The sequence below is a fragment of the Cnephaeus nilssonii genome (assembly GCF_951640355.1).
Source record: "Cnephaeus nilssonii genome assembly, chromosome: 11".
In the NCBI taxonomy this organism is placed as follows: Eukaryota; Metazoa; Chordata; class Mammalia; order Chiroptera; family Vespertilionidae; genus Cnephaeus; species Cnephaeus nilssonii.
The window spans coordinates 48,838,062-48,857,766 of NC_137082.1; the positions used below are offsets into that span (position 1 = coordinate 48,838,062).

Consider the following 19,705-nt stretch of genomic DNA (forward strand, 5'->3'; position numbering starts at 1 on the left):
CCAGCTGGCAGCCAGAAGGAAGGCTCCAGCCAGCAGCCAGAAGGCCCCAATCAACCCTGATCGCCGGCCAGGCCTAGGGACCCTACCCATGCTCGAATTTTGTGTACCGGGCCTCTAGTTGTAAATTATGCTGCAATTAACATGGAGGATAGTTTGTTTCCATATCTCAGCTATTATAAATAATGCTGCAATGAACATGGAGGTGCAGATATCTTTTCAAGTTACTGTTTGTGTTTTCTTTGGATGAATACTCAGAAGTGGAATTGCTGGATAATATGAGTTCCACCTTCTATTTTTGAGAAACCTCCATACTGTTTTCCATAGTGACTGCACCAATTTACCTTCCCACCAATAGTGCAAAAGCATTCCTTGTCTCCACATCCTCACCAATGCTTGTTTCTTACCTTTTTGACAGTAGCTATTTTAACAGGGGTGAGGCGATATCTCCGTGTGGTCTGTCTTATTCAGAGCTGTATGTAGTACTGCTTCCTAGGTACCAGTGCTGTATTAATTAACAACTTGAACGAATGAATAATCTTTAAGGAAATGTTTTCCATTTATTAAATTGTCCAGCATAACGTTCTATACACTCCTATTTTCTTTTTATTTATGTATTTTTCTTAGGTCCAATTTTATTTATAATTTACCGTCTTTTGATGATTAGATCAGCATTTTCAGGAAATATACTCCTGGATTTATCAACTTTGCTATTTAGTTATATTTTTTACAAGTACCTTCTTTAATTTGGCATAATAATCCTTCTATTTTCCTTAACTTAAAATGTATCTTAATTGAATAATTAGTTTTTTTATTTCTATTTTTGAGAAAGAAAATTACATTAAAAATTACAAGCTCAAAAGTCAGACAGCTGAAGTACATAAAAGCTGTAATTGGAGCAAGTTTCTTAACCCCTCCACACCTTAGATTCCCCAACAGAAAGGAGACAATACCTTGTAGGGCTTCTGTAAGGATTAAATGAGTTAATGTATATAAAATGCTCAGAATTTCTTACACACAATGAACACTATATGTTACATGTCATATTATTTTTGTTAATATTGTTAAAATCCTCACCCAAAGATATGTTTATTGATTTTAGAGAGAGAGGAAGGAAAAGAGAGAAACATCGATATGCCAGAGAAACATCTATCAGTTGCCTCTTGTACTCACCCCAACATAGGTTTCAGGAATTGAACCAGAAACGTAGGTATATGCCTGGACCAGGAATCGAACCTGCAGCCCTTTTAGTGTATGGAATGATGCTCCAACCAATCAAGCCACCTAACTGGGCCCACACCATATTATTTTTAATTTTTAACAATGATATAATTTACAACCATGGATTTATTAGTATATCTCAGTAAAGCTTTGAATATATGGCCCATAATATTTTTATATAGTGTCCCTTCGTTATATATTTAAAATAATCTATTGAAATTCAATTACTTCTTAGATTCAAACAGTCTTTTATTAGTGTAGCTGTCAAACAAATAAGTGGTTTGAATTTATTAAGTATTTTACCATTAATGTATACTTTTGTTACTGGCTATTGTAAAATGCTACTTATTTTTGTCTGATGTTTTCAGGTTTATTGAAACTTGATAGTTTCATGCTGTATAATGTTATTATACTTTTTTAATTGAGACATTACCTAGAATATAATCATATTCAAGTTATAAATGTCTCATGGATATATTGTGGGCTTATAAGATATAAAATATGACATATTTAGTGAAACAGTTCACTAAAGCCATCATTTTTGACATTAGTTCTTTTTATCTTTAAAATGATTCCCCTTTTTGCCATTCCTTGCCTTTTATTTTATCTTTCATCTTTCTGTAGAGACTATTTTTAACCTCCTATCATTTTTAGAGAACTGATATGATTAAGACCTAAAGCTCATCATAAGGAAATCTATTCAAACAGCACTGAAGTGAACTCAAGAAAGCAGAAAACTGAATTTGTTCTTTCCCTAATTATCTGCCATGAATCTGATATTATGGTATAAATGCAGAATATTTTAAATAGTCAGACAGTTCCACAGACGGTTTTTATTTCTGTTGCCTAAATTAAATGTCATGGAATGCACCTGATGCTTACCTGTGTTCCGAAAGAAACAGGCTCCAACTGATATTTAAAGTTCAGGAAATAGGAGCAAGATAAGCTCTGACATCTTTTCTGACTCTTGTAGCTATATGAATTACTATGGCAATGAAGGGACTGGAGAAGGAAGACACCAATGACTCAGTGGGGTTGGTGAAACCTTGATGAGAAATTGCCTCTCTGAGTCATGACTGACCCAGAGCCTTGTCTGGTCCCCATCTGTGGTCTATAAAATCTTCTATGACTCATTAAGCCAGATAGCCTGTCATTCAGCCTCAGTGTATGTCAGGATACATACTTAGAGGGGAAAAAATTCCTATCATTGTATTTTCCTACTTACTCTTTGAATGCTCTTTAAGTATAAATTTCTCAATGATTTGGGTTGGTTGTTTTTTTTTTTTATGATACTGATTTATTCTTTTCAGATGCAAGTTCTAAGCTTCCATCTTTTTCTTTCCTTAATTCATCCAGCTCTACTGTATACAATAAGTCTTCTCTTTATTTAGAATCAATATCCTCTTTATTTAAAAAAAGTGTTTGTAAGTTCTACAAGTTGCTTTGCATACTTTAATTTACTAATGGTTTCTATTTATTTAGTAAGCAAGCTATGTTCAGAGACTCATACTGGATATGTTGAATATTTTCTTCACCATGAACAAGAAGATATCTATGATATTTGTCTAAGTCTGCTATTAGAGAGTTAAGTGCAGTCTTTGGTGAAGTAAAAGTTCTTTTTATTATATCCTCTCACTAGTTTTCTAATAATTAAAGTTATAGGTAATGCGATTTACATTTATAATGTGCATTAAGGTTATACTACTTTCATTCAATTGTCATTTGATTATCATACCAACTAGAGGCCCGGTGCACAGAATTCATGCGTGGGTAGGGTCCCTAGGCCTGGCCAGCGATCAGGGCTGATCGGGGCCTTTCGACTGCCAGCCGGGGCCTTCCTTCATTCTGCACTGCCCCTGGTGGTCAGTGCATGCCATAGTGAACAATTGGTCTCTCGGTCGAACTCCCACGGGAACAATTTGCATATAGATAGATAGATAGATAGATAGATTATTTGGAACATTTTGTTTGTATTTAATACCCACTTTAATCTTACCAAAGAAACTTAATATCAAAAATTCCCTCAATTAGAGCTTACAGAATTGCATAATCTTTGACTTTCAAGTTGCCCCTCTGTTAGATACACTGTCATTTTAAAAATAAGGTAGCTGTACAATACAATATTAAATGTTTTAGTTATTATACAAATGTTGGCAAGTACTATATATACACAATATTAAAAGACTTGAGTGTATAATATCTGTGAATCAACCATTTTGATAGTAATTAGTAATACATCTTGTTTATTCAATAATATATTTATTTGGACTGGTCATTAGATTGAAGTAAATGAGTTCTTAAATAAAACAATTTATCTGTTTCTCTGAGTTTAAAAATAATGATGATAGCTGTAATACATGTAGATGACATTGATTGTGACTCAAGATTTAATGTTCTTATAAATATGGAAAAGACAAACCCTTATACCAAAGCAATTCTTTAAGACAGAAGACAATGGACACATTTTATAACAACTATGTGATGGACACTATTACCTAATATTATTACCTAATATTGACAGACATCTCTAAATTATTGATATTTACCTTTGTTAATTATGCAAAACTGAGGTTCATGGAAGTTATATTTTCTCTTGCTCTGATGATCATGCTTCTTCTACAACAAATAAGCTTTTAGATATGCAGTGTAACCTAATCTAGGAGGGACACTATCACCTCTGCCATTCTGTTTACAAGATGTTAATCAAAAAGTCCAGCCCATACTCAGAAGGAGGAATTACATGGGACATCATACCAAGAGGTGAGGATCTTTGGGGCCCAAATTAGAGGCTGTTTATTATAGTGATAAAAGTATGTGTGAATAGTATGCAATTTTAGGTGTGTAAGGAAAACAGAAATAGGAGCACATATATGTCTTTGCTTATACCATCAAGAAGCAACAACGGGAGAATAAACCCAAAGCTAATAAAAATAATTTCTTAAAAAGAGAGGTAGATTTGTTTGTTTGTTTGTTTGGTAGATTTGACTTTGGAAACTTGTAAATATTTTACATAATGAAAACCTCACAGGAAAAGAAGCAATCCTTAAATATGAAATCTGTCACCATTCATTTGAATTGGAAATTTCTGTAAAAACTGATAATTTTTTTCCTAAAAGAATTTAATTTCTTTGTAACTGAAAAGCTTACAATCAGTATCATAACAAAACAAAAGAAAACTCAACTAAAAACAAATACACTATAGTAACCAGATCATGAGAACTGAATTTCGTTTTCCATTAAAACGAACAAAGGTTCCTAGGAGAAATAATGGAATCCAGGTTTGGTGTTGGAAATGGACAAGATGAGCCTTGGATATCTTGTGATTGATCACAACAAAGCTATTAAGGGTCCTTGGGTACCTGATGAAAACAATCAAATGGAAAATGTCAACTGAAGCAGCTCCTCTGGTCAAGGAAGGGGTAATTCAAACACTGAGAAAAATAATGACAGTGATGGATTGAAATACAAAACTCCATTTCTGGATGGCATTCCAAAAGGAGCAGCGTTTCCTTTTGTATTTGCTAGAATCAATTCAATATTTATGAAAAAATGGTTGATAAAGGTTAAGAATCAAGCATAATCCCTACCTTCCTTTTAAGGAATCTATTTCAGGGCAATCCTTTAGTTTGCAAAGGAAAGTTTTGTTTGATAAGAAAATAGCTCATGAATTCAGGAATAAACTCCAATTAGAAAATCACGATTTGCAATCCCTAAAGAAATAATGTATCAAATGTATCAAAACAACCATCACCAGTAGCTGCAAAAAAAACAACAACCACCATTAGGTGGAAGGTTGGTGGAGAATTTTACAATATATGGATCAGACTGACAATACTTGAACTCTCTAATCAGTGGGACAATTGGACATTTTGTTCCTTTTGATGTGATTCAGTTGGATATACAGAGCACTTCTTATGAATTAATCTTTAATTTTTAAAATTTTCAATTACAATTGACATTCAATATTATATTAATTTCAAGTGTACAACATAACTTATAAAGTGATTCCCCCAATAAGTCTAGTGCCCACCTGGGACCCTACATAAAAAAGTCCATAATAACTACATAGTTATTATAATATTATTGACTATATTCCCTATGCTATACTTTACATACCTGTGACTATTTTGTAACTACTAATTAGTACACCTTAATCCCTTCACCTTTTTCACCCAGGCCCCTCCCCTCCTCCTTTCTGGAAATCATTAGTTTGTTCTCTGTATCTATGAGTTTGTTTCTGTTTTGTTTTTTCATTATTTTGTCCTTTTACATTCCATATATAAATTAAATCATATGATATTTGTCTTTCTCTGTCTCATTTATTTCACTTAGCATAATATCCTCTAGATGCATTCATGTTATCACAAATGGTAAGATTTCATTTTTTAAGGTGGAATAATTTCATTGTATATATGTACCACTTTATCCAATCATCTATCAATGGACACTTGGGTTGCTTCTATATCTCGGTTATTGTAAATAATGCTATAATGAACATAAGGGTGCATATATCTTTTTGAATGAATGTTTTGGATTTTTTCAGGTAAATACCCAGAAGTGGGATTGTTGTGTAAATATAATAGTTCCATTTTTTATTTTTTGAGGTGACTCCATACTGCTTTCCACAGTGGCTACACCAATCTGCATTTCCACCAACAGTGCATGAGGGTTCCCTTTTCTCCACATCCTCACCAACATTTGTTGTGTTGACTTATTAAAGACTAGAGGCCTGGTGCACAGATTCGTGCACTGGTAGGGTCCCTTGTCCTGGCCTATGGGGAGTGGGCCAAAAACGGCTCTCTGACATCCCCTGAGGGGTCCTAGATTGCGAGAGGGTGGTTCTTGGGTGATGCACCCTGGAATTAGGCTCCCTCCTCTCTGGTTCCGGATGCATCACCTGAGAACCACAGCTTCCAAGTCACCGCAACTCAGCAGCTCCTGCATTGAGTGTATGCCCCCTATTGGTCATTGTGTGTCATAGCTATTGGTCAGACGGTCAAATGGTCGGACAGTCACTTAGGCTTTTATATATATAGATAGCCATTCTGACAGGTGTGAGGTAGTATCTCATTGTGGTTTAATTTGCATTTCTCTGATGACTAGTTACATTGAGTATTTTTCCAGTGTCTATTGGCCATCTGTATGTCCTCTATGGAGAAATGTCTATTTAGGTCCTCTACCCATTTTTAAATGAGATTATCTGTGGGTTTTGTGTGTGTGTGTGTGTGTGTGTGTGTGTGTGTGTGTGTGTTAAATTGTATGAATTCTTTAAGTATTTTGGATTTTAACCCATCAGATGCATCATTGGCAAATATATTCCCATATAATAGGTTATCATTTTGTTTTGTTAATGTCTTTCATTTGATGTAGTCCCATTTGTTAATTTTTTTCTATTGTTTCCCTTGCCATAAAAGATATATCCAAATATCTTTATAATATACTAAGAACAATGTCAAATAGTTTACTGCTATGTTTTCTTCTAAGATTTTTATGGTTTCAGCTCTGGCATTTAAGTTTTTGATTCATTTTGAGTTTATTCCTGTATCTAGTGTAAGAAAGTGGTCTAGTTTCATAGGTTTGTTTGTTTGTTTGTTTGTTTGTTTTTACATGCATCTGTTCAATTTTCCTAACACCATTAATTTAAAAGACTGTTTTTACCCCATTGTATATTCTTGCCTCATTTGTCAGAGATTAATTGATCATATAGTCATGGGTTTATTTTTAGACTCTCCATATTGTTCCATTGATCTGTGTGTGTTCCTATGCCAGTACCATGTTGTTTTGATTACTATGGCCTTGCAGTATGGTTTTATATTCTTCTTTCTCAAGATTGCTTTGACTATTTGGGTATTGTTGTTTTTTGCAGTTCCATACAAATTTTAAGATTGTTCTATTTTTATGAAGAATGTCATTGGTATTTTGACAGGGATTGCATTGAATATATAGATTGTTTGGGGTAGTATGGACATTTTAATTTTCCTATCCATAAGCATGGTTTATGCTTCCATTTATTTGTATCTTCTTCAATATCTTTCTTCAATGTTTTATAATTTTCTGAGTTTTGTATTTCCTTTGTTAAATTTATTATTAGGTATTCTTTGATGCAATTGTAGATTGGATTGTTTTCTTAATTTCTCTGATAAAAATGCAATCAATTTCTGAATATTAATTTTGTATTCTGCTACTTTTCTAAATTAATTTCTCAATTTTAATACTTTTTGTTGAATTCCTTAGGCTTCTCTATACAGAACATCATGTTATCTGCAAATGATGACAGTTTTATTTCTTTCTTTCCAATTTGGATGCCTTTTATTGCTTTTTCTTGTCTGTTTGCTGTCACTGAGACTTCCAATATCATGCTGAATAATAATGGTGAAAGTGGACATTCTTGTCTTGTTCCTGATCTTAAGGAAAACGCTTTTAACTTTTCCTATTGAATATAATGTTAGCTTGGGGTTTGTCATAACTGGCCTTTATTATGTAGAGCTATGTTCCCTCTATTTCTACTTTGCTGAGAGTTTTTATCATAAGTGGGTGCTCAATTTTGTCACATGTTTTTTTCTTATAAATTATTCTTGGAAAGAAAAAAGAATGTACTTAAATTTCTAAGTCACATTTCTAGTTAGCAGAAAGTTGGTAGCTTAGTTGAGCACAGTAAATGGCATAATGAGGATACAATCAACTTAATTTATATGACAAATAACCTAGTGTTTCAAAGTGGCAAACAAACAAACAGAATAAGAGGGAGAGGGTACTTACTATAGGCATACACACACAAATTTAAGCATCATATTTAAATCATATTAGGGGGTTAAAAGACCTACACAAGCACATGTGCAAAGGCATAATTATTATGTATCTATTAAAAACCAGACTTACAAGCCATACTTCACCCTTAAGTAAGTACTAAGATTGCTGTTGAGACAAAATTAATCCGTGACTTCAAATATTTTACAATTGATTTGTGGAAATAATGGTGGAATTGGAAATTATTGTAGACCCAAAACCAATCTTGAAATAATAGCTCTGCAATTGAGGGCTCTGAGCCTGTTTCCTCATCTATTACACATGGCAAGTAATTTTTGCTTAACACATGGAATTTCAAAGCAGACTGAATGAAATAATGTATTTAAAGCATCTGAAAATATAAAAGTCTCCATATAAACAAAAGAATAATAGCCATGTGGTGTATGTAATAGTAACAAATGACTGGAACATGCCCAGGTATTTGGAAGAAGGAGTCCCATTGAGTTAAATGGAGTTTATGCAGTTTTTCTGGGAAGGTCAGAGTTTGAGCTCCTTCCAGAGTGACAGCCTAAGGAATCTTGCCATGTGGTTTTAAGAATATGCCCCAGCATCTGGTGCTCTGCATGCTTGATAGACCAAACAAATGTCTGCTGCGTAAATGAATGAAAAGGAATAGTATGCTGATAAGGCAAGTTAGAGTTCCTATTGGGTTATATGGGCTCTAGATGGAGACACTTAATAATAATTGGACAAAAATCACCCTTGAGGTTTCAGTGTGGTTGGGGTCAGGAGCATCCTATTTTGTTATTTTAGCTTTCATATTTTTTTTCTCTTCAATGAAATAATTTCCTTTCTCTCTTAATATTATTGTGTTCCCAATAGGGCTAAGAAATTTTACCTGAAAAACATGGAAAAATGCTACTCCCTATAATGAGCAGAAATAAACATGATCTTTTGAACTTTTACTAAATATGGATTCTATAAATAAAGGAGTCAGTTATAAAATTTAAAATCTTTATACATTTTTTCTTAATTAGAAAAATCCGAAACTACCAAGACACTATCTATTCATATATTCTTATATTCCTATAGCAAAAATCCATATATTGCCCCCAGCCAAAATTCAATACTTCCTATTTTTTTCCTTGAATCTTATAAAAATGATAAAATTTTAAATTACAATTTCTAAACCATAGAGAATAGTCTATTTTAAAATGTAATGCGTTCCTACATTGAAGGGAGAAAGTTCTTCCTTGTTTTTACAAGTTGATCGTTTCAATAAATCACTTGCTTCCAGGTAACAGCTACGGTCCCCATTTTCCCTAAAAGATGAAAAGCCAGGATCCACTTTCGGTCATAGTTAACCAAAACGCGTGCATCAATCCATCCACTCCGACCCTGGCTGCTCATTGGGAAGGAGGCGGGCAACCGGCTGCCTCGCCCGAGTGCTTCACGTCTCCAGTAGCAGAGGGATTAGACACATGCGCACGATTGGTCTCTTTGTGTGCACCGGGAAGGGCTTGGCTTGGATCCACACTTCCTAACGGGGCAAAGACCTGGCCAGCGAGCCTGTGCCCAGGAATAAAAATGCACTGCAAACACGGCCTTTGCAATACACAATTTTCTCGCTCCCACTTGCCTTTTTCCTTGGAAGCATCCCTGCCACCCTTTCCTGGGGTCCACTTGGGAGTGGAGATCCAGAGTCTGGAATAGGAGCGCGTCCTCAGGAATCTGGGAGTGCTGTGGGCCGGGGCGCTGAGTGGGAGCGCCCAGGGCGCAGGGGGCGGGAGTGGTGGAGGGCGTCTGGCCAGCCTCTCGGAGCCCAGCCACCCCGCAGGCTGGGGGGAGGGAGCCACGCGGGCGAATCGGCCCGCCCCCCGCCCCTCCCCTCCCCCTGAGCCCAGGAGCCTCGATGGTGCGCTGCGGCCAGCGGTGCGCCACCGAGTGAGGCGCCCGCCCGTGGGAGCTGCAGGGGTGGCGGGGGCGAAGGTGGGGACCCGCGCGCAGAGGGCGGGCGCTGCTCGCTGCTCAAGGCGCCAGGCCCTGTCCCAGTCCGCGGCCGCCCTGCCACCCACCCCGCGTCTCCTCCTGCGGGAGCTGGGGGCACCGGGTGGAGGCGCGCTGCTGGGGGCGGCTGGCTGGATGCGGGACCTGCGCGGACTTGGCTGCGGACCGCGGCTCCGGACTCGCGGAAGCCGAGCGCGCTGGCATGGCCTCCAACTTTAACGACATAGTCAAGCAGGGCTACGTGAAAATCCGCAGCAGGAAGCTGGGGGTGAGTGGCTAGCTTGGCTTTCTCCTTCCCCGGCGCCCGCCAGGCGCAGCTGGCTGAGTGGGGGGCGGGGAGAGGTGACCCGCGCGGGACCGGGCAGCGGGGGGCCGGGCCTCCCGAAGACGGCGCGCTTGTTGCTCGGAGATCCGGGGGCCGCACCTGCCTCGGGGGCTCTGCATGGGGGAGGGAGGGTGTAAGGGGGGGTGCTGAGAGCTCCAGGAGCGCCTTGGTCCCCTTCGCCCTGTGCGTGGGGCTGATTTGGATCCAGACTGAGAAGTCCTGTAGACGACAGGGACTGTCAGGTCCGAGATGAATGTGCCTCGGAGGACAGTTTATACACCGTGCAACCCACCCTGGTCGGCTCTCCAAAGTGTAGCCTGTCGGGCAGCACTGCTCAGTGGCAGGAGGTGGACAGACCCACCGGTGTGTGTGTGTGTGTGTTTAGAATCACCGTTTTCTAGTCCCCGCTTCCCAAGCCCATTTCAAAATTGTCTTGATGCCCAAGCAGCACCGCGAGTCCCCGCCGGTGACGGCCAGCGAGTTGACTGTCCCTGCGCAGTTGCCTGCTGTCTGGCGCCCCGGTCCTGTGAGCACCAGGAACCCCAGCTCCTGCGCCCGGTGCAGGCAGGTGTGTGCTCGCGGCAGCCGGCACCGGAGCATTTGAGACAGCAAAGTTTCTAGAGACCTTTCCATAGTTGTTTTGTTTTTTGTGTTTTTGTTTTTTAATCCTCTGCCTGACTCAGGACTGAAACAATGTAGACTCAGGTGGTTCAGAACTTCTCTTGACCAGACTAGGAGGTAAGAAGGACGCGTGGATGGTCGAGGGGTCGAGGAGGACCTGGGGGCGTGGACAGGAGGAGGCAGGAGAGGAGGGGCGGCACCTGGGGAGAGGGCAGCCAGACCTGGGGGAAGTGGTCGGAGTGACTTGCACCAAGTCCCGGAGGTGGAGGTGGGCACAGGAGCCTGACCTGAGCCGCCGCCGGTGGAACGGGAAGGGAAACGCCAGCTGGGGGTGAAAAGTGTCCGTTTTAGGGGTTGCTGAGATGTCTGTCTACCTCACTGTTCTCAAAGTTCCTGTGGGGAAAGCTCCGGAATCCTGGGGCGAAGCGAGCGGCCTTGGACGAGAACATTCCTTGAGTTCACATCGGAATGGAGGAATACTAACCCTAAAAAGGCAAAAAGGAGGGAGCACCTCGCTAATTTTATCACTAAGAAAAAAGGGAGAAAATCATAGCTTCATTCAGCTGAACTAAGGTCCCCAGAAGAGGAAGGATCATCAGGCACCCAGAAGTCCCTTTGTGGGGAGTTGGTGGACGCGGGTGTTGGAGGCAGGGGAAAGCCAACTTGCCTTTTTGTGCTGCCTGGGCTGGGTTTCAATGTTCAACGTGCTGATTGTCCCCCAAGGGCACAGGGGACCCCTTCTGGAACTTCAGATCTGGAGAAGAGGGGCGTGCAAAACTGGGTGTCCACAAAGCCCCTCCCCCCGCCTGGCGCCGGGTGACGGGGAGGCAACCCTCAGCAGGGTGTCAGGAGCTGCTCTAGGGTAGAAGAATGCGCCTCCTTCTTTCCCAGGAGATAAGGAAGAAGCCACGTGAAACGCTGCAGTCGTCCAGGAAGGAGGCCCCTGGCTTCTGGCAGCCCGGACGCTCCCATCTGTCACCAGCACAGCCATCAGCCAAGAAAGGAGGTGCAGAGCTAGAGCTAGAGGGGAGAACCATTTCAGGAACTTGACCTTTGCAGCCCTTCCCTTGCCCACGTGGTGCTTATTCATCATTCTTGCTCTTCCCTGTTCTTGGAATTTCAATTGTGTCTGACATCTCAGATGTTAAAAGCTCATGAATGATTTAAGTCCCCTGGGATATGTGTGCGTGTGCTTCCGCGGAGTCACCGTGTACGTGCAAATGAGACCAAGGAACACAACAGTGAGAACTCTCCTCCTCGCGCACTTGGCCGTGGGGTGTATAGGATTCCTCCCCCACGCGAGCTTTCCAGGATTACACACAAAAGAACTGAGTGTGCAACCCAATTAAAAGAAAGGCTCCAAGGAAAGAACACTGAATGCTTCTTAAGTAACGATGGCATTACCAGCCTTTGAAATGCCCTTTTAGAATTCCATTTCCCCCTAAAAATGTGTGCCATTGTAGGGTATTTACATGTTCAAAGCTGCTAGTTCCATGCGCGCTGTTCAGAGCTATGCCTTTGTAAAGGACAGCCTTCCCGGAACACAATAAAAGTGTTTTTATACACAGATGGATTGCTTTTGTGCTCCATTTGTAGTTGAGAAATGTGAACTTCACAGAGGTCAGGGTTGAAGCAGTTTGTGTTGTAGTTTTAATTGTCAAATATTAAACTAAATTACCCTTGACTCTTTAGGAGAATATTCTTTATTTAAAAAAGAAACTTTAGAGTTGCTTCTATTCAGAATATTCTCGTGTTCACAAGGGTGAATTCTGTGCAGCTTAATAAGTTAAGTACATCCCAGGAGATAATAAAATTCTAAGCAAATATTGTGTGCTTTAAAAATGAAAATGTCTGATTTAGTCATGCCCAAAAATGATAGAAATAGGAATTATATAAACATATTTCATTTTTATGATTAATAATACATATCACTAATTTTATGGACTTAGAACTGTGGACTTTCCCATATCAACTATTTTTAACTCAAAAGGTTCATAATTATTGTTTTATAGTTCATGTTCAAAACTGAATTTCAAAATAAAAGTAATTCTATTTGTGTACAGATATTGGATTACTTATGGACAGAATTCATGCTTTTAAACCTAATTTTGTAATATTCTAATGGGGAAGAAAAGCCAGAATTGAGGCCAGTTGTATCAGAGATTATTGTGACATGAAAACATATTTTGAGATGAGATGTTCTAATGTACCCTTTACTGCTCACAAACTAGTGCTTAGTGTTAGGCTGAATGAGGGCAGAAAAGCATTCTTGCCCTCCAAGCAGTGGGCCAACCCTGACCCCGGTGCCTCCAGATTGAAAGGCTGAAGGGGCCCTCGCCATGTGTCTTAGAGATTCTAGTGCTGCCTGTTGAGCATCGTTCCTTAGCTGATTCTTTGGGCAAAGCAGTAAGTGTTAAATTTTTTTTTTTTATTGTTTGCTTTGAAATTTGTCTTAACACATTAATCAGCTTTTCTTCATTTAAGAAAATAATTCTAGTGTTCTTGTCCTTTAAAGTTATGTTTATTAAATCATTAAATTTTAAAGGTATCAAATCATTAAGAGTATAGTGACAGAACTCTTCTAGTCATTTCTTTAACTTGTGTGTTAATTTTGCATTACAACATATCACTGTTTCTATGAATAGAGGGTGAGGCAAAAGTAGGTTTACAGTTGTGAGTACACGAAACAGTTTATTCTTGTATTCTAATTTATTAATCATTGTATTATTTTCCATACAGACAACTGTAAACCTACATTTGCCCTACCCTGTATGCAGCATGCCCAACTCTGTGGTAGACCCCCACCCTTTTACCTGTTGAAACTGGTATTTCTAAACGTCAGACACTGACTTGACTTGCCACAATGAAGGACCATCATCATTTTGGAGTATTTTTTTATTTAATGTCACCTCTTTGGAACAGCTCTTCTCTTTGCTTTGGACAAAATACTTTGCTGGGTTTTGTCTTTTATACAGTCAAAGGGGGAGTGTGTAGTAAGATTTTAATCCAGAGCAGGTGCTTGATTAAAGGTGTCCTAGACTTATTAGCCTGACAGAAAGACGTGCAGGGGCTGATGTGCCTGAAGCCCCAGGAACCAGAGTGGAGGTTGCCAGGCCACCATGCTTCCTCACCTGGGGTGTTGACCTCCTCGTCTGTGCCAGACTAGCTCTTCTCTGCCAATTTTTTAAAATGTCACTTTAATTTGTGTCCAATACCAGAAGCACCTTCTGGTATATACGTATATCTTACCAATTTCCAACCCTAAACAAACCATGTGCTTCTAATATCAGCTGTTGCATACATGTTCGTGGGAGGGGACAAGGATACCTTCACTGTGCCTCGCCCTCCTTTCCCACTATGTCTTTCACTGACTTCCCTCCTCCTCCTGCTCTCCCAATACCCACCACTGCCAGAGCTCTCCCAATGGGCTATTTCTTAAAATCATATTCTCTTTCCCTTACAATCCTTATTTATTCCTAAGCCCTGCAGTTTTATTCATACTTCTCAAAAGATTTCTCTAAAGTAGATATTTTAAACTTTCATCTCACTTCTATTCTGCAGATGTGCATGCCCAACTTTCCAGGAAACATTTCCTGCTTGGATCCTTAGTGCACTCTAAGCCAATGAATGAGTCCAAATAGAACATCCTATTCTTCTTTCCAAACTAGCCACTTTGTCCCATAGGAACATATGCAAGTAGATGTTCTATTAGCACTGCTGCTCATTTAAAAATGATTCAGTATCCGATCTCAGAGGAACACCGGGTCTTGCCTTTCTCTGAGCACTACAAACAACCAAAGTCCACATCTTATTGGTGCCACCTGGGAATGTCATCTGTGGTCTCTTTCCAGTGAACTTCTGCTTCTATAACTTTAGGTTGAAGTATTGGTGGGACTTCCCAGTGGTTCTTTTTGCTGCCTGCCTGATTATTCTTGTAGTCCTGCCAGAGTAATTTTCCTAAATTTCAGCTTGAAACATATAATTCCCCCTCTTAAGTTTTCCCATGGATTCTCATTACCTAGAGTAATAATTAAACTTAAACTTGTAATTCAGAGCTATCCACAGTACCTACCATTGTTTGATTTAGGGATTTTTAAATTATGAAATATTTTAAGCATACTGGAAATTACACGGAATCATATTACAAACTACCCATATTTTACCAACATACAGTACTTTCTTCTGATTTAATTTGTTTAGGATAGAAAAATGCTGAGAGTTGAAAATCCATTTGAATCTCTTGCCAATTAACACCCCCCACAATTGTATTCAGTATTTATCTGTTACTATATAGATCAAGTTTGTTCATTTCAATGGTTGTATTGTATGAATAAACTACACTGCCTCTGTTAATAATCGACATTTTAAAGATTTTGCTGTTTGTGCTTCACCAAATACATTTATATAATTTTCTCTGATCACACGTATCCAAGGTCCCCCATGGTATGTGATGTGGATAAAAGTAGAGTAGCTGGTTTTTAAAACATGTACATTTTCACTTTACTAGATGTTTTCAGATTGCTCACAAGTAATTGTTCCAATTTATAAGCCCAGAGCAATGAAATGAGAGAACTTCTTTAATCATATCCTTAATAGTAATTGATACTGGCATATTTCTTTAAATTATGAAATATTTCAGGCATACAGAGAACATAAAACTTTACTAAAAATAACATTTTGCTGTATTTTCTTCAGTTTTTAAAAAAGAAATAAAATGGATAGAGTTGAAGTCCTTATATACCCCAATACAGTAACCAAGGAAGTAAATTTATGTTTCTAACTCTATGCGTAGTTTTTCTACATTGATTCTATTTTGTATTTCTTTAAATAATATATACTGCTGCTTTATATAGTTTCAACTTATTTAATTGGAATCATACAGTCTGACTTCATGAAACATATATATATATTTTTTTTTGCTCAAGGTTATGTTTTTGTGATTTAATCATTCTGATATAGAGTTCCAGTTTATTCACTTAATACTATTCTTTTTTGTGTAAATATTCTCCAGTTTGTATTTCCTAATGCAAATGTGCAAGAGTTTCTTCAGGAACTGCTGGGCATAGATTGGTATATACTTGGTAGGTATTGCCCAATTGTCTCCCAGAGGTGTCTCCAAATGCATTCCCACTGAGTCCCCTTCCCTCTGCTTCCTCACCAAACCTGGCGGGGTGAGTCTTTTTCCTCTCTGGGGTAAATGGGTGTTTTAAAGTTGTGCTTCTCCGCACTTTGAACATACTTTCATATTTATTGACCTATAAATTTTCCTGGTTTGTGAATTAGTTCTTCAGTTCCACAGCCCATCTTTCTATGTGATATCAGGATCTAAAAGTTTTATCTATATTTTCAATACTATTCTTTTGCAGTTACAAACTATCTACTTCCATGTTGTGGATTGTCTTTAATTTTCTTATGGTTTCCTGTGTCTTACTGATACTTTACATTTTAGTGAAATCCATTTTTCTTGTGGCTTGTACTTTTTGAGTCTTATTTAAGAAGTCACTCCTTACTAAAACATAAAATTGCTATTTTCTATTATTTTCATGTAAAACTCTATACACTTAGATTTTTAATCAACCTGTAATTAATCCTCAGTTTTAGATTTAAGTTTGGAATCTATTTGTCCCCATATGGATAACCAGTTTTTCACCTCCTTTATTAAATATTCTTATCCATGAACTTGTTAAAACAAGTCCTACTTTTTGTTTTTGAATTTGTACTTCCAATATTTTGTTGAATTAACTCTTATGTACTTAATGTTTTTGTTGTTGTTTTGAATGATTACTTTTTTATTTTAAATGAGATATTCTCATTGGTTGTTGCTGGTTTAAATGAAAGCGGTTGTTTTTTCAGATCTAGTATCTAACAACGATTCACTAATTGAATATTGACTATATTGAGGTCTTGCTCTGTGTAGTCACTATGTAGGTGCCCAGGATACATCAAAGCAGAGAACATGAATCTTAACTTCTAGGAGCACATATAATAAGGGGTTAAGAAAGTAAACAGATGGATGTATACCTGTCTTTTGTAAGGGGAAATGGTGAGAGAAATAGAAGGCAATTCTACAATGGAGAACCAAGAAGGCTCCAGAAACATGGAGGCATTTCATTTAGTTCTGATGGAAAAGGTAGAGCTCATTAGGAGGGGTTGGGCAGTAAATGAAGTAATCTGGGCAGGGTGAAGGGGTCATGGACTATCTTAACTGTGTTTTGTTTTACTACATGTATTAAAAATAGTTAGTGTCCTGCAATTAAGCACTGTTTCTTTAAAGCCACAGCCTTTCAAATCTGGAAATCTACATAAGTAATAATAACAAAAGGAAGGGAAACAAAAAATAGAACTTGAATTCTGGACATTGTGGCTCAGTTGGTAGAAGTATTGTCCCCCACACATGGTACACAGAACGGTGGACAGTTCGATACCCTGTCAGGGCACATACCTAGATTGTGGGTTCCATCCCCAGCTGTGGTAGGTGAGAGAACTTGAAAATATATTACTGAAATATTCCATAATAAAGTTTAATTTTAGTGAAACTTTACTCTAAAAATTACCAAACTAAACAGTTCATCACTGCAATTCTATAAATGAGTTAAAAGATACCAAACCTATAGATAAACTGAGTAGAGTGAAAACTCCTTTAAGCTGATTATTTATACATCTACTATTTGGAGAAAAGAGAGGGAACAAATATGCATGTTTCTGAATTTGAACATGATTTCAACATGTAAAATTAATTTATTTACAGTTTAGCTAATTAAATAGTGACTACAGGCAGCAGTAATACATTTGTTGGTGTCAATGCCTAGACATTAGAGTTCAGAGTTTATACACTTAAACTCTCCCTCAAAGAAAAAGAAAAGTTATTTATGGAAGAAAATACAATTTTATTTAAAGCACATATTAATACAATTTAAAAATGTTCATTGGAAAACACTTATTTGTGTCATGCTTGAAACATATAAAATGAATGAAGTTAAAAGAGTAGTTCCCTAGGATTTCCTAATTAAAGATAAAGTGAATGTGCATTATATTTCCTGGCCAAATAAGAATTATTCAATCAAGGCTTGAAAGCAGTGGACGTGTCTGCTTGACCTCAGAACCCAGGGATTTGCTTGTTTTAATGGTTTTGATTATTGCAAAGTCATGGAAGTGGCAGCTTGTAACAACTGTGGTGTAAGTAAAATTATGGACACTGTCTTCTACTCACTTAGTTGTATTTAAAGAGCTTGATTCTGAGTCTTCTAATGGGTTTGAATCTACTTTGTCAATGTTAATAAGACCTGAATTTATTTTTAAATTGAAGCAGAACACATCCAGGGTTTCTAGGGGATCTATTAGCACTGTATTTATTAATGCTCATTGAACACTCCTTCTGCTTAGATGCTTGGAGAATGGGTAATCATACACTCTTAGAAAGCAGGCTTCAATCTTCCTTCCTGAATGTTTGGTGTGTGCTTTTTTTTTTTGAAACTTAGAGAAATATTTTTAAAATGTATTACTTAATTGAATGGCAAAAACATAATAGTTTTGACTTCTGGGAAGCTTTCTCTCAGATATTTTGCAGAAACCTCTCCCTCTGACACCCAGTAGAACTTGACAGGGGATGTTCGAGGTGACTTTTAAGTGAGCAATATTTTTTTGTTGCATCAAATTTTATAAATTAATTATAATGTAATAGCAATATTTTAAAACTAGAATAGCAGCAAAAAATTACCACAGATAAAGCTAAGTCACATATCCATGCAGGTCTCACACTGTAATTGAGTCACATTTGCTGGGAGAAGTCCCCCTGCTGGTCACTGGGTGCAGGACCCAGCAAGGCTCAGTGTACATGTGGTTTTGAGGGACTTGCTAAACTCTGTGTCTTAGCAAGAGGAGAAGACGCACAGATATTCTTTCCTTTTCAAAGACCTGGATATAACTAGTTTGGAAAAAAAGGTGGAGTGTTTCTTCTTAGGAATTATTTAAATATATAGTCACTTATATGACACTAAGGTAACGAGAGAGAGCACAAATATGGCATGAACAGCAGGAATTTCCCATTTGGGATTTTGTTCTATATTTTCCTATGCTTTATTTTAACCCTCAGATGTTCTATATTCTGTAAAGTGTTGCCAAAGCATAGTGAACGTTGGAAGAATGCTGTGTGCACTCACTATAGCTGCAAATACAGCAAGATTTTTTATTTACACATGAGTTTTTCCACTGGGGATAATCCGTTTCCCATTTTATTGTGCCTTTTAACTATTTCTAACTGGCTTTTGTTCTTCTTTTCTGAGTGTAGGTATGTGAGGTTGCATTCGGCTCGGTGGGGAAGTCTAGAAGGATCTGAAAACCCTGATGGAAAGGTGGGGACAAGGTTCATAGCCAGGCAAAGCTGAGTTTGAAACTTGCTTCCAGTTTTTCATTCTTTCCACAAATACCTTTTGACTTCTGGCCCTCCTGGCGGTTGTGGCGTTCATGTTTCTGCCAGGCGCTCCCATGTGATCTTGGGCAAATTACTTCAATGCATTGCACTTTAAGCTCCTCATGGGAAAAATGAGGAAAATAATCCTTCCCTTTGTGAAGGTGAAGAGGCTCAAATAAAATGCAAGAAGATAGCATGTGCACACGTGGGGTGTGCATGGACATCTGCATGCGCGGGTGAAATCCAGCCGCTCTTAAAGTTCTTCAGATCCCACTTATGGGAGTCCCATTAGGCTAATTTAAAAATTAGTTGACTGTTTTAAGCTTTGAAATTATAATACAAGACAGAAAAGCATTAAAATTAAGCTTTGCAAATTA

General features: G+C 38.3%; 1 protein-coding gene across 1 annotated transcript in view; it reads left to right on the forward strand.

The window, feature by feature from the left end:
* Positions 1 to 9,883: 9,883 nt before the first annotated feature.
* The window catches only part of DOK6 (docking protein 6), a 233,861-nt gene continuing 224,039 nt past the window's right edge, over positions 9,884 to 19,705 (forward strand). Inside the window, exon 1 of the mRNA XM_079783340.1 lies at positions 9,884 to 10,240. Within this exon, the coding sequence (XP_079639466.1) occupies positions 10,175 to 10,240 (66 nt within the window). The 5' untranslated portion in view covers positions 9,884 to 10,174. The remainder of the gene's footprint in view (positions 10,241 to 19,705) is intronic.